General features: G+C 40.3%; 2 protein-coding genes across 2 annotated transcripts in view; one reads left to right on the plus strand and one right to left on the minus strand.

Moving 5' to 3' along the window:
• The window catches only part of gpr34l (G protein-coupled receptor 34 like), a 471,084-nt gene that overhangs the window by 408,376 nt on the left and 47,997 nt on the right, over nucleotides 1–14,711 (plus strand). The window lies entirely within an intron of this gene.
• mpp1 (MAGUK p55 scaffold protein 1) overlaps nucleotides 1–14,711 on the minus strand; it is a 30,236-nt gene that overhangs the window by 8,246 nt on the left and 7,279 nt on the right. Inside the window, exons 2-5 of the mRNA XM_060936516.1 lie at nucleotides 1,711–1,842; nucleotides 1,511–1,589; nucleotides 1,288–1,373; nucleotides 248–316 (exon numbers count right to left, since the gene is read on the minus strand). Of these exons, the coding sequence (XP_060792499.1) occupies nucleotides 248–316; nucleotides 1,288–1,373; nucleotides 1,511–1,589; nucleotides 1,711–1,842 (366 nt within the window). The remainder of the gene's footprint in view (nucleotides 1–247; nucleotides 317–1,287; nucleotides 1,374–1,510; nucleotides 1,590–1,710; nucleotides 1,843–14,711) is intronic.

Genomic DNA, 14,711 nt, shown 5'->3' on the forward strand with positions numbered 1-14,711 from the left:
TAACTGTTAATCAGTTTCTTATTATTAGGAAATTCAAGATAAATTTAACAATCTTCAGGATACTTTCACTTGCTCTTTTTTTCAGTGTAATAACAATAAGAAGAATAAAAATAATAATAATAACCTCTTATAACTCTTCAACAGAACTTATTTCACACCCAAAGTAGTAAATTTAAAATGAAACAATACCAACATAGAGACAAACAAACGTCTCACAATACAATCAGTATACTCGAGTTCTGCTCACCTCACAGACCATGGAGCGACTTTGCTGATTTGGGATGATTTTCAGTGTGACGATGCCGTCTGTATCTTTCTGCAGTGACAACAATGACAATACATTTAGAGCGTATAATTCCTCAGAACAGTTGTACATGGTGTACGTGGATCATCCTTATACAGTAGGGGAGAGTGGGGAGAGTTGGTACAGGGGAGACCTGTGACTGTTTGTAGTCCCATAAATTAATTTCACCCAGTCAGGTTTTAGACTCCATCAGAAGTTCGATGTTCCCCTGAGAGTAACCGACTTCCTTTGGAGCCGAAGCTGGACGCTGCAGTAAGGTTTAATATTCAGTTCAATATTTTATCAACTGAAACTTAAAAGTATTTTCTCCTCCACCTCCATTCTATGGTGTAATGTATGCTGGAGAATCGGGGATTTGTTCAAAATTAAAGTCTGTAGCCTCGAGTTACCAGATATAGTATTATTTATTAAACTTAAATTCTGAGGAAAAACATTTAAGGATTTTTTTTTTCTTTTTCAAAATGTCTAGATGGGGAGAGTTGGGACAGTTCATCATGTTACAGATTTTTTTCTTGTGGTTTACAAATATAAAATAGTTTAAAAATGTGGGCGTGTCCCTGCATGAGGATGAATCTTATTTCCTTCCTTCTTGAGAATGGAGTCAGGTTTTGAATCGAGTCAGGTTTTGGGTAAACGGACATTTTTCTCTCGCTGTACCAGCACTGCGTGTTCATACAGTTCATATGGGACAGAGTTTGATCATAAATAAATCAAAATTAAACATGTCGGATTAAGCTCGGGATTTTATTTGTGTCCCATGTCTCCCCTCGACGTCTCAGAAAATAATAATGAGAGAAAAAGTGAAGTCTGAAGACCGAGCTGAGAAACTCATGCTGTGGTCAGAGGGGACAGTAAATACTCTCTGATGTAATAAGAATGTGATGCGACCTGCAAAGAATTTCATACAATCTACAAGAGCTGGAAACATGTCCCGAGTTTCCCCGGTCTCCCCTATTACTGACAGCTTGAGGAGGAATACTAACCAGAATCTTTTGCAGTTGGTCCACACTCTGATTCGCAACACTCTTCCCATTAATCTCAGCAATTTCATCTCCTTCATGTAAAGAACCTGACACACACACACACACACACCCCAATGCCTTTAGAAATATAGATACACTGTCGATTATACTCTGTCTTATTTCCAAGTGGATAAAAAAAAAACCCACATCAAATATGGTTAAGTCTAAATCTTGTGTCACTCACCCTGTCTGTGGATCATCCCTCCATGTAATATTCTTGCCACCATACACTTCTGTTTCTCGTTTAGTTTCAGAGTCACACCCTGAATAGAAACAGAAGAAAGCAAGAAGACAAGACAAAAAAAAAAGATGTGAGCTTGACAAACAAACATTCAGAACGATTCTTAAACATCTGGAATCTTCTCACTGAAGGCAGGACAGTACCAGTGGTTCTGATGGATGCTTCTCAAAGGCCACCTCACGCATCTTAGTCACTTCTTTGACGTTCATATGGCCAGTGCTGCCGTTAGTGTATACTGTATCTTGCTCCTTTACTTCAAATGTCTGCCTGGCTGCCTGAAAATACACACACACACACACACACACACACACACACACACACACACACACACACACACACAGAGGCATGAATTAATAGCAACCACATGGCTATACTTCTCATTGTGCTCTCTAGAGTTTACATATAATGGTGTGAAAAATAAAAAAAAACATTAATAATGAGTGGCAGTTCTGTGGGTGTCGAAAGGGTATTGCAAGTTAAATAATCACTCTTTACAGTCATAGTGATCAGCAGGCATATAATGATATATTATGCAATGATAAATCGCGATACAAATTTATGATTATTCGAATCAGTGAAGTAAAGAATTAATCGTGATTATTATCAACCTGCATAATCTGTGAGTTTGTCCTAGCTGTAATTGCATTGTTTAGACAGCAGAGGGTGGACTAATATACAATTGTGGGGATGCACGTGACTTCACTGGAGGCGGAAGTAACACAGCTCTAATGCTGCAAAACACACACACACAAATAAAACAGATGTAAAATGTGAAAGAGCTGTTGTGTGACTGTGTACAAATAGATTTAACCAGAAATCAGAATGCTCTATTTACAGACTGCTGAAAGATAAAGAAAAGAGAAGCAAATGGAAGCAGAACGTGTTCATAAATGTTTATTAAGAAATGATAGATAGATAGATAGATAGATAGATAGATAGATAGATAGATAGATAGATAGATAGATAGATAGATAGATAGATAGATAGATAGAACTTTGTCATTTCACCTGGACATTCAAAATGCACATTTGCACAAAATTTTGTTCCACTGGCTAACGTCAGTATAACCGCCGCATATAATTATTGCACATAATCCAGTAACCAAAAATACCAAATTTACAAGTAAATACTAATAAATCAATAAATAAATAGATAAATCTAAATAAAATAATATTCTATAGAATAGAATATACTAATTATACTAGATATACTAAATATATTGCACAAGGTGTATTTGCTCTTAACTTTTTATTTTTAATAAAATGATTATTGGTTAATAGGCTATTATATTTTACTCCATCCTTTACAAATGTTGGTAAATAATTATTGTTGGTTATTAAGAAAAAGTACCAAATATCCATCCGTCCATCCATTATCTGTAACTGTTTATCCTGTACAGGGTCACGGGCAAGCTGGAGCCTATTCCAGTTGACTATGGGCGAGAGGCGGGGTACACCCTGGACAAGTCAGCAGGTTATCGCAGAGAACCAAATATATATTTATAATTTAACAAAGGGAATTGTCACACATGTTCACGCTTGGTACACGTCAAACTTTTTCTCACGCGCAGTCATGCTCTGAGCAGCAAAGACTAATTATATGTACCTGTCCCAAATTCAATCACAATCAGCACATGCTTATTAGGATGCTGGGGACTCAACAAGATTGCAAAGTATTGCGTTCTCTGTAACCGTACCAAGCCTTATGTTGTGAACATTGTCATTCTGGTTCCTGACTTGAGTGCTGTATTTTGGATTCTGCTTTTGTCTTTAACTGGTATAGTCTGTTTGTGCCTTGCCTGACCTTTGCCTGTCCACCGTTTATGATTCTGCCTGCTGATTTGGATTACGTGCCTCATTGCTGTTTTCACAATAAACTCTTCTGCACTTACATCTGCCGCCACCACCATCATCATCATCATCATCATTATCTGACAGGAATATTAAGTTGATAAAGAATAGGAAAATGGTCCAATTTTTTTGGTTGTAAAATGTTCTTCATTTCATTTTTTTAGCAATATCGCAGGAAAATCTAATCATGAACCCGATGAATCACTGCATGCCTAGTGAGCAGAAAAGCATGTCAGAAGGCACAGTATGTCAAAACCTGAGGTAGATGACTACAGTAAACACTCATCAGCCAAAAACAGGAATCAGAGCCTTCACTGGGCCCAGGATCACCCAAACTGGACAGAAAAAAACATTGCCTGGTCTGATGAATCACAATTTCTCCTGTAGATGGTCAGGTCAGAATTTTGGTCCATCATCATGAATTCATTGTGTCAGGCTGGTGATGGTGGAGAAATGGTGTGGGGAATGTCTTGACACACACTGGGCACATTAATACCAATCGAGCATCGTTAGAATCCCACAGTCTCTCTGATCATCAAAGCTAACGCTGTAGTAGACCCTGTACAATCCAATAAAGCACCACAGGAGATTCACGGCATGAACATGCAACACATTTACATGGAGCAGAATCTCAAAGGAACGTTTTGAACACCTTGTGGAATCCATGCCATGAAGAAATGAAGCTGTTCTGGGAACAAAGGAGGTCCGTGCCAGTATCTACTCTACATGAATACTGTTAAGATAATATTTAGGGAAATTAATTACATTATTAAATGATAAATAATAAACTGAAATGGAGATTTTTATTCTGGCTTCGCAAATACAAGGAACTCTGGATTTTGCATGTCTCGAAACAAAATGTTACAGCTTCTTACAAACAATCTGAGATCACTGAAAGAGTGTACTGTGTGTGTGCACGGATATCTCACATACACAATACTTCACACACAGCGTGATATTCGCGAGCACCACCCCTGGGTAATGTCAGAATGTCACGTTAAAAGGGTTCAGCTGTGCTTTATAGCACATATCTACTCGTGCCATTTGCTCTCGGTTAAAGATTAAACTTCCACATTTTTAACAACTCATTAGATCCCAAAAGACATGACAGGGTTGTCATGGTTCTGGGTACGGCTCAGAGATCGACAACGTAAAGAGAAGGCATCGGTAAACTCACAGAACACTAGTGAACCATTTCAGGGGTTTTTGCTTCTGCGGAAACGCACCGAAAGCTTGGAATAATGTCGGTTGTTTAATCTTCTCTCAAGTTCTGAAAGATTATTTGATAAAACCGTTTGTAGTTGATGAAGGTTATAGGTTTGCTTTTTATAATGTGAAGTGAATCTGTGGAATTTTCTAGTGAGAAACTAAATCTAAAAGCCAGGGGTTCAGTTTTGATTTAAAAAAAAAAAAAACAATCTGATGACTTGCTACATTTTGTACTGACTGACTAGTTAACATCGTCAGTGATAGAAAATAGCTGCTAATATGAAAGTTAGCAGTGCTTAAACATCAGTACTACATAGTGCTTCCTGAATAACACTCTTATTACAGAATAGCTCAGCACAAGGGGTAAGTGGGGTATGCGGTCATGTGGCTATAGTTCTCGTACCTGTCATACATCCAACACCAGAGACACGAACTCAAAAATTAAACAGCTGTTTTGGGTGATTTTATGTTCTGAGGTCAATTTTTGGTTCACATCTGCTCAGTCACTCTAATCTGACATCAGTACAATCCTCTTATTTAAATGGACACTTCATTTTACACAATAACACGTTAGGGATCAATGTTCTTATTTTTAACTAAGGATGCATATCAGTATTGATATCAGATATTGGCCTGATAATGAGCTCATTTACTCAGACTCATAAAAGATGCCCCAATACTAATATCTGATACCAGGCGATACTACGCAACATAAGCTTAGTGTTCATTGTTGCGCTAATGAACAGTCGACATGAAGCATCTGGTATTATTCTCTCCACGTTCACTGGATATGAGCAATCGCGTGCTGTGATTGGCTACTCTACTACTAGGATATCAGCTCATATAGCATGAGTAGAGAAAAACAAAATGGTGGGGCGTGTTACTGAACCAACCGAGGACGAAATAAAAACTCTACTCGAAAACAAAACCCCAAAAATACAAAAAAGCAACAAAATATGGAATAAAAGTATTTGATGGTAAGAATGTATCTTTTTTACTATTCACGAATTCTTATCATTGCATTTTTCACAAATTGTTCCTATAATTTTGCCAGTTTGTTTACATTCTAAGCAGAAATTAATTTGTTGGACATTTTGTATGAAGTTTTTATTTATCGAATTTGCAAAAAATAAAAATGCTCTGTTTCTCAAAATCCAGTGAATGCGGATAGAATAAAACAGTTATTCCACTCAACCTCGTCATACATGGCTTATGGACAACTCAGTGGTATGCGCCTCGTCGGCCATCAGCTCATGTACGACTTGATTTCGTGGAATAACAGCTAATTATCAGCAGCAGCAAGTACGAAAAAAAACATGCATGCAATCTGAAAAAAAGTGCTATTGGTGCAGCACTAAATTATACAAAGCCTTTGGGGAAACGACTCACATCAGGACAACTTGCTCAGGTATTTAAACTAACGCACAAAACTCATTATATTGTGGTGAAAGCTACATGGTTTCTAGTAATAGTCCGTTCATTATCTATACCACTTATCCATCAGGTTCGTGGGGGAAGCTGGAGCCAATGCCAGACAACTTTGGATGGGAGGTGGGGTTCACCTGGGGCAGGTCACCAATCTAACACAGGGCTACTCAAAGATGAACAACCATCACATATACATTCACATTCCCACCTATGGGACATTTAGAGTAACCAGTTGACCTAAAACACGTCTTTAGACTGTTGGAGGAAATTGGAGCACGCTGAGGAAACCCACACAGGCACGAGGAGAACATGCAAACTCCACCTGGTAATAGAGGCTTTACACCATCACGTGACCTCCATAGCAACCGTAACTATGCTGCCATGACAGGGGGCACGCGTGTAGTGCTTCATTTAGCTGAGTGAGTGGTTATTGATCGGTATGGGAAGGTTTTGCTGCATTTTTGGATGTGCAAATAATTTTGAATGAAACAAAGACATCAGATTTTTTAATTTACCAAAAGTAATTCATCATCTGGGGAAAAATAGAGAAATTTCTAAACGTAGAATGGAAAAATGATTCGCAAACATACAAAGTGCAGTAAGGCGCTCATTCTCATACAGAAAGTGAACATGAGCTTGAGCACCTCGCTGCACTTTGTCTCTTACACTCTTGTTCACGTCACTGGATGAGAATGAGTACCTCGCTGCAGTTCTGAAAGTTTTTTTTTTTTATTCTTACCTTCGTGGAAATGAAGTGAGTATACCATAGGGTTTTTAACCTCTACGTTCAACCCTGAATCCTGCCGAATGTTTTTTCCCATTTTTCCCTTCTACGTTGAGAAATCTTTAGTTTTCCCCCCTGATGATGAATTACTTTTGGTAAATTAAAAACATCTGATGTCTTTGTTTCATTCAAAACAATCTGCACATCCAAAAATGCAGCGAAACCTTCCCATACCAATTAATAACAACTAAATCGTCTGAATGAAGCACTACAAGTGTGCCCCCTGTCATGGCAGTGTAGTTACCATTGCTATGGAAGTCACGTGATGGTGCAAAGCCTCATCTCATCTCATCTCATTATCTCTAGCCGCTTTATCCTGTTCTACAGAGTTGCAGGCGAGCTGGAGCCTATCCCAGCTGACTACGGGCGAAAGGCGGGGTTCACCCTGGACAAGTCGCCAGGTCATCACAGGGCTGACACATAGACACAGACAACCATTCACACTCACATTCACACCTACGCTCAATTTAGAGTCACCAGTTAACCTAACCTGCATGTCTTTGGACTGTGGGGGAAACCGGAGCACCCGGAGGAAACCCACGCGGACACGGGGAGAACATGCAAACTCCACACAGAAAGGCCCTCGCCGGCCACGGGGCTCGAACCCGGACCTTCTTGCTGTGAGGCGACAGCGCTAACCACTACACCACCGTGCCGCCCCCGGTGCAAAGCCTCTATAGTATCAAATGTTAATTCTATAATAATCAATCAATTTACAACAATGCCATATACATGGCTTCTGAAAGTTGCCTTTAAAATTATTTCCAATATAAAAAGTCGGGGGCGGCACGGTGGTGTAGTGGTTAGCGCTGTCGCCTCACAGCAAGAAGGTCCGGGTTCGAGCCCCGTGGCCGGCGAGGGCCTTTCTGTGAGGAGTTTGCATGTTCTCCCCGTGTCCGCGTGGGTTTCCTCCGGGTGCTCCGGTTTCCCCCACAGTCCAAAGACATGCAGGTTAGGTTAACTGGTGACTCTAAATTGAGCGTAGGTGTGAATGTGAGTGTGAATGGTTGTCTGTGTCTATGTGTCAGCCCTGTGATGACCTGGCGACTTGTCCAGGGTGAACCCCGCCTTTCGCCCGTAGTCAGCTGGGATAGGCTCCAGCTCGCCTGCAACTCTGTAGAACAGGATAAAGCGGCTAGAGATAATGAGATGAGATGAGATGAGATGAGGCTTTGCACCATCACGTGACTTCCATAGCAATGGTAACTACACTGCCATGACAGGGGGCACACTTGTAGTGCTTCATTCAGACGATTTAGTTGTTATTAATTGGTATGGGAAGGTTTCGCTGCATTTTTGGATGTGCAGATTGTTTTGAATGAAACAAAGACATCAGATGTTTTTAATTTTTTCTGTTTAGTATTACAGTTGCAAAGATAACTTTTCAGACACCCTGTACAGTACATTATTTATCTGACACTAATTCTTTGATTAAGTTGTATTGATTTCAAATGTGAAGTTAAAGAACATGGGGGAAAAAAATCACCAAAAGTACACACCCTTTACTTAACGGTCTAGAACTCCACTCTGACAGCAAGGAAGGCATGAAGGGGTTATAATGAATACTAAATATGTTCCTGAGACTTCAGTGTTTTCATTTGGACAAAGAAAGAAAAAAAAAAAAATCAGTGAAGTGTGACAACGTTCCCCGCTCTCCTCTAACATGTCACTAATACATTATGTATGGAGCCTAAAAGGTTACACAGCTATAAAAATTGATGATAATTAACTTCTTTAATTATGTAATAAGGAAACGGTTCAAGATGGCAACGCCACGTTCAGCAGAACAGCACAGGGAGGTGACTCATTATGTAATTCAGCTTTAAAGCAGTGATGTCGAGGCTCATGTGTGGCGCATCAGTGCTAATCTGATGTCCATTACTGCATGCCTCAGCACAAGCTAAAGGTCACACGGTTCTTATGACTCTTAATTGCAGGATTAGGACTTTGGTCCAGTGTTGAGACACTGAGAAAGAAAACCGAGTTCATTGTAACATTAATGAGGAAAATTCACAGAACATTTCCAGCGCACGTGTGACGTGTGACTTGCACGGACAAACGTTTTGACAAGCTTTCCTGGATTTAGAAAAGAAATGTGTGGACAGTAATTAAAAGGGCAGTTATTGGATTGAGTCATGAACAAGTGCCCCAACAATCATTCAAATGACTGGAGGAGTCGTACAGAATCGTACATGTGGACAGAGATGTGATCTGTAGAACTAAATGATTCGCTGAGAGAGTTTCAGTAATAAGACCTGACGTATATAAGATAAATATATTTAGATAACATTACATGGCATACACATCACGTTCATTGATTTTTTTTCTTCCTGTGGTCAATTTAAGAAATTTACAGTACCTATTTACATTTTCATAGATACTGTTTCATGTTTCTTATTTCTTCATTTTCAACTTGAGGGAAGGATTTGCCTTTAAAGGTGTCTAATTTGAAATTGCAGATTACTGGTTTAAGATTTTTTTTAAAAATCAGGACACTAAATAAAAAAGAAAATCTCAAAAATATTTTATAAATGATTTTATAGACAGAACCTTATACCAAATCTGAAGGATGTTTGGGATTAAGGGTATTCCGGATATGTGTCATGATTCATGATGTATAATTTTCTGTATTTATAAATAAATGATTCAATACACCACTGTGGGTGGCACGGTGGTGTAGTGGTTAGCACGGTCGCATCACAGCAAGAAGGTTCCGCGTTCGAACCCAGTGGCCGGCGAGGGCCTTTCTGTGTGGAGTTTGCATGTTCTCCCTGTGTCTGCGTGGGTTTCCTCCGGGTGCTCCGGTTTCCCCCACAGTCCAAAGACATGCAGTAGGTTGACGTGGGGCGGCCTTGGGCTGAGGTGCCCTTGAGCGAGGTACCGAACCCCTGACTGCTCCCCGGGCGCTCTGGTGTGGCTGCCCACTGCTCGGAGTGTGTGCGTGTGTTCACTGCTTCAGATGGGTTAAATGCAGAGGATGAATTTCACTGTGCTTGAAGTGTGCATGTGACGAATAATAAAGGTTTCTTCTAATTTATCTATCTATTTATTTATTAATTTCACATTCTATATTTTATACAATTTGACAGACCAACAAATAAATTTATTAAAGATTATATATTTTATATATCATGTAAAAATGTATTTTTATGGATATTTATTATCAATAAACGCATTTATTATAATTAATTATTTAATATTTTCATAATAAAAAATATATTTAACAATAAAAAGGGGGTGGAAGCTGCTTCAGGTTGGGGTGTAATTATTAAGGAATTTTTTATTTTTTTAATTTAATAAAATGATCTCAATGTCCATGAGATCAGTAAAGCGGATTGTGACATCACAATAACGATTTTTTTTTCTTAAAAGGCGAGTTCAGAGCAGACATCCAACTACACACACACACACACACACTTCCAAACAGCCACAGTTAGGGTTGGAATAAATGCTAGAGCTCAAGAGGGCTACAAACATGAGCAACAAAGCATTGAGTCTGCTGAAACAAAGATTTTTATGTGCAAAAAAATGCTGAAGTCAGCAAAATTACTGCTGACCAGTTCTCTGTTCTCTGGGACACACACACACACACACACACACACACACACACACACACACACACACAGGATATACGTAAAATGTCTTGTCAGTTCAGCAACAATTGGAACATCAAGGTTCCCTTTTTCCCACATTTTAATCTCATGTCATTTAAAAAAAAAAAAACCAGGTATAACATCCTGTAGATCATATCATAAGCTATAAACATGCGAGCTGTGAGTATTGCATTAAAATAAAAATGGCATAATTCCCAGTTTCAGAATTTTAGCTACATTTTGGCTGAAAGGCCCAAGCTGATAGTCTTCTTCTGGATAATATGACACTAAAAACTCCTTTTTTTTTCATCTGAAAGCTGATGAAAACTCGATTCTTACATGGCCATGTTGCTTTATCTCGTATACAGAACACACTGTACACACAGGAAAGGACAGATTTTAAAGCACTCAAGGAAGAGGATGAATATTTGAAAGGGTTCCTCAGGGATGATGAGGAATGATGTGCAGTTTGCTCTGCCCGAGAGTCAATATTCCAGTTCTTTACTTTACAATGTGATGTTTCAGAATGAATTCATTTAAAACACAGAGTGTGATGACGCTGTAGACACCTCTGTGTGTCATTTAGCTGAACTTAGTGTGTAGGTGTTTAGTCTGTTGGGATTGGACGGGGTGCAGGGTGTTGGGTGGCATCTGATCCAAACAGGAAGACTTTGGCTCCAGGTCAAATCTCATTGGTGCAGGATGACTCATGCAGAAATACAGCTGACATGCGAGTGGAATGAGGGTCAGATATCTGCATATAAATAGCAATCTGCTGGATTAATCAAGTAAACAGGATGACCACACTATTTTTCCCAGGGTTGCCAGGTTATCACCCAACATCCATCCATCCATCCATCCATTATCTGTAGCCGCTTTATCCTGTACAGGGTCGCAGGCAAGCTGGAGCCTATCCCAGCTGACTACGGGCGAAAGGCGGGGTACACCCTGGACAAGTCGCCAGGTCATCACAGGGCTGACACATAGACACAGACAACCATTCACACTCACATTCACACCTACGGTCAATTTAGAGTCACCAGTTAACCTAACCTGCATGTCTTTGGACTGTGGGGGAAACCGGAGCACCCGGAGGAAACCCACGCGGACACGGGGAGAACATGCAAACTCCACACAGAAAGGCCCTCGCCAGCCCCGGGGCTCGAACCCAGGACCTTCTTGCTGTGAGGCGACAGCGCTAACCACTACACCACCGTGCCGCCTTCACCCAACATCCATTCAAAATAAATAAATAAAATAAAAAAAAATATTTCAACCAACCCTCAAGCCTAATGCTCAATAAAACATGTCCAGTGGACCATCAGTGTAAAAAAAAACAAAACATGCAGATATCTGGACCACTGGACATGTTTTATGGTCCACTGGACATGTTTTCATCACGTGACGCCATGTGAGGACTTGGGTGAGGAAATATTTCCTCACCCAATTCCTCACATGGCGTTACGTGATGACAAAAATTAATCTCATCTCATTATCTGTAGCCGCTTTATCCTGTTCTACAGGGTCGCGGGCAAGCTGGAGCCTATCCCAGCTGACTACGGGCGAAAGGCGGGGTTCACCCTGGACAAGTCGCCAGGTCATCACAGGGCTGACACATAGACACAGACAACCATTCACACTCACATTCACACCTACGGTCAATTTAGAGTCACCAGTTAACCTAACCTGCATGTCTTTGGACTGTGGGGGAAACCGGAGCACCCGGAGGAAACCCACGTGGACACGGGGAGAACATGCAAACTCCGCACAGAAAGGCCCTCGCCGGCCACGGGGCTCGAACCCAGACCTTCTTGCTGTGAGGCGACAGCGCTAACCACTACACCACCGTGCCGCCCATGACAAAAATTGTCATCGATAAAAGAATTATTCTAAAAATGAAAAGACCACACAACCCATCTTCAAAAACAAACCAGTATGTCTGTGCTGCATTTGATTAAACTCGGAAGCAGGAAGTCTGAAAATGGAATTATGCAATTTGATAATTTGATGCGTTTAACATTTACAAAGAACATGGATGCTATGAAAATGCACATTATTCACAACTGTGAAAGTTTATAATGCAACTACACTACTTTAAATAAGCTTAAATAAGTGATATTTTATCTACCGTTGACTGTGTGAGCGGCCATGCTGACATGACATCATGTACTAAACTTTCTACATCGCAATTCCAGATTGGATTTTGGTGGTCTTGAAATTACGACAGGAGCTTTAGCAGAACACAGCACTATCCCTGCTAGCTCACATACACGCAAACCACAAGCTGCAGAAGAAGTCAACAGTAACCCAAATCCACCAGAATATTCTGTCAGTCAGCACTGATTAAAAATCAAACCAATTATTTTAAAGAACAAACAGTTCAGAATGTTGAGCACAAACATCAGCATGATTTGCTATTAGGTAACGAAACACACCACGTTGGTTTCAGATCATCAGGGTCAATCCTAAACTCCTCAACATGTGTTTCCAGACCAGTGTACTCATCCTGTTCTGATATTTCAATTCAACATGGACAATGGTTTAGATTTCAGACTTTAACCTGAAGAACCTGAAACTGCTTCGAGGCAGAAAAATCCAGCTCAGATCTTACACAACCTTCCAGCTGATAGAGGCATGACAGAGACAACACCAGCTCCTTGAAGAATCACTCCAAAAATGCTGATGTATGCTGTCTGCACTGCAGCGCAGAGGAAGTCACGTGCTCTTCACAAACCGGCTGAACAACCTGCTTCAGTCGACATGTAGAAGGAGCTCAGTATCACCTCAGTCAGCTGAATGCACACTCATACAACCACAGATAGAGGAGAACATGCAAAGTGAGATGGAGTAACATGCAAAGTAAGCAGGAGGTCATGTTTCAGCAAATTAATGTGACATTATTATTATTTAAAGACATCAAGTCAAGAAGAATCTTTCAACTGCTTCTTTTTGTTTTCACCATTTACGAACACTCATCAAATTTAGAGAATAATACTGGACCCTGATATTTCGGGTGTTTCTCAGTGCCCAGGATGCTATTTGTTCAGCGTTCCTACGTATCATCACACCATGTAATAAACTGGTACAGAGTACATTAACAGCACGAAGAAATCTCGGACCAATTTCAGCCGAAGAAGAGATTATGGGTGTAATCACCTTTCTCTTATCAGATCAACAGATTGAGACATGGCTCCTGGAAGACGCTACTCATCTTCTCTGATGAAAGCACATATTTAGATATTCATCATTAAAAGGTTACTGGTACTGAAACAGTACTGGATTTCAGACAGCACCACTTAAAACAATGTTACTACACACTCCGAAACTCCTAACTCTGTACAATCATGGTGAAGCTTCACTGAGTTGGAGATTCTCCAAAACCACAAAAGTCCACAACAATTTGTCATTGAGCAAAACAACTCCTTATTGAAGAACCTCCTCGCATGTGAGCACACAGTTCTTTAAAAAGTCACATGGTGTCCAAGATGGAGAAAAACAACAACTTGCCGCACCAGGTCTGACTCATCTCCTCTTATCATGGGACAGCTGAAATGCTCAGGACTGACTTTTGACTAACTAAAAGAACTGAGTGAAAATGTGAGAGAACAGAAAATGCATTTGAAGGGACATGAAAAACATGCAGATGGCATATAAACAGGCAAACAAGAACAACAACAATTAAAGCTGCTAGCAGCCTTGACGGGCCCTCGCACGTGTGGTTCCGCAACCCAGGATATTCCGCCACCCAACAAAACAGTCACGTCATATATTCATCAAATGTTCAAAGGTGATGTGCATGTTGCCATGACTGCTTGACGGATGAGAGATAGACAAAGACTGTCTGTGTGTGTGTGTGTGTTTCTGTGGTGTGAAAATGAACATTTATATATGTGCAAAACAATACATGTGTCTCCTCCTTATCTCTATCTCACACTGTAATCTTAAGTCAGCTTAGCTTTCCTGTGTCTGCAGTGTGTGTGTGTGTGTGTGTGTGTGTGTGTGTGTGTACATGCAGAGTTTTCATATGTCTGCAACAAAATGCACAATGATGGCAGGTCACTAATATATAGATTTAGGCACTGCCTAAAAGCGGAGCTCCCATCTGTTTCTGGGTTGTAGAATTTTCTTATATCCTAGCCAGTCTCTTTTGTTTTATTTCTTTACTGGCTAGCACTGGCCACTAGGTGGTGTGTATGACTGGTAATTACTAACACTGGCCACTAGGCGGTGTGTATGACTGGTAATTACTAACACTGGCCACTAGGCGGTGTGTGTGACTG

Source organism: Neoarius graeffei, chromosome 12 (genome assembly GCF_027579695.1).
Source record: "Neoarius graeffei isolate fNeoGra1 chromosome 12, fNeoGra1.pri, whole genome shotgun sequence".
Lineage (NCBI taxonomy): Eukaryota > Metazoa > Chordata > Actinopteri > Siluriformes > Ariidae > Neoarius > Neoarius graeffei.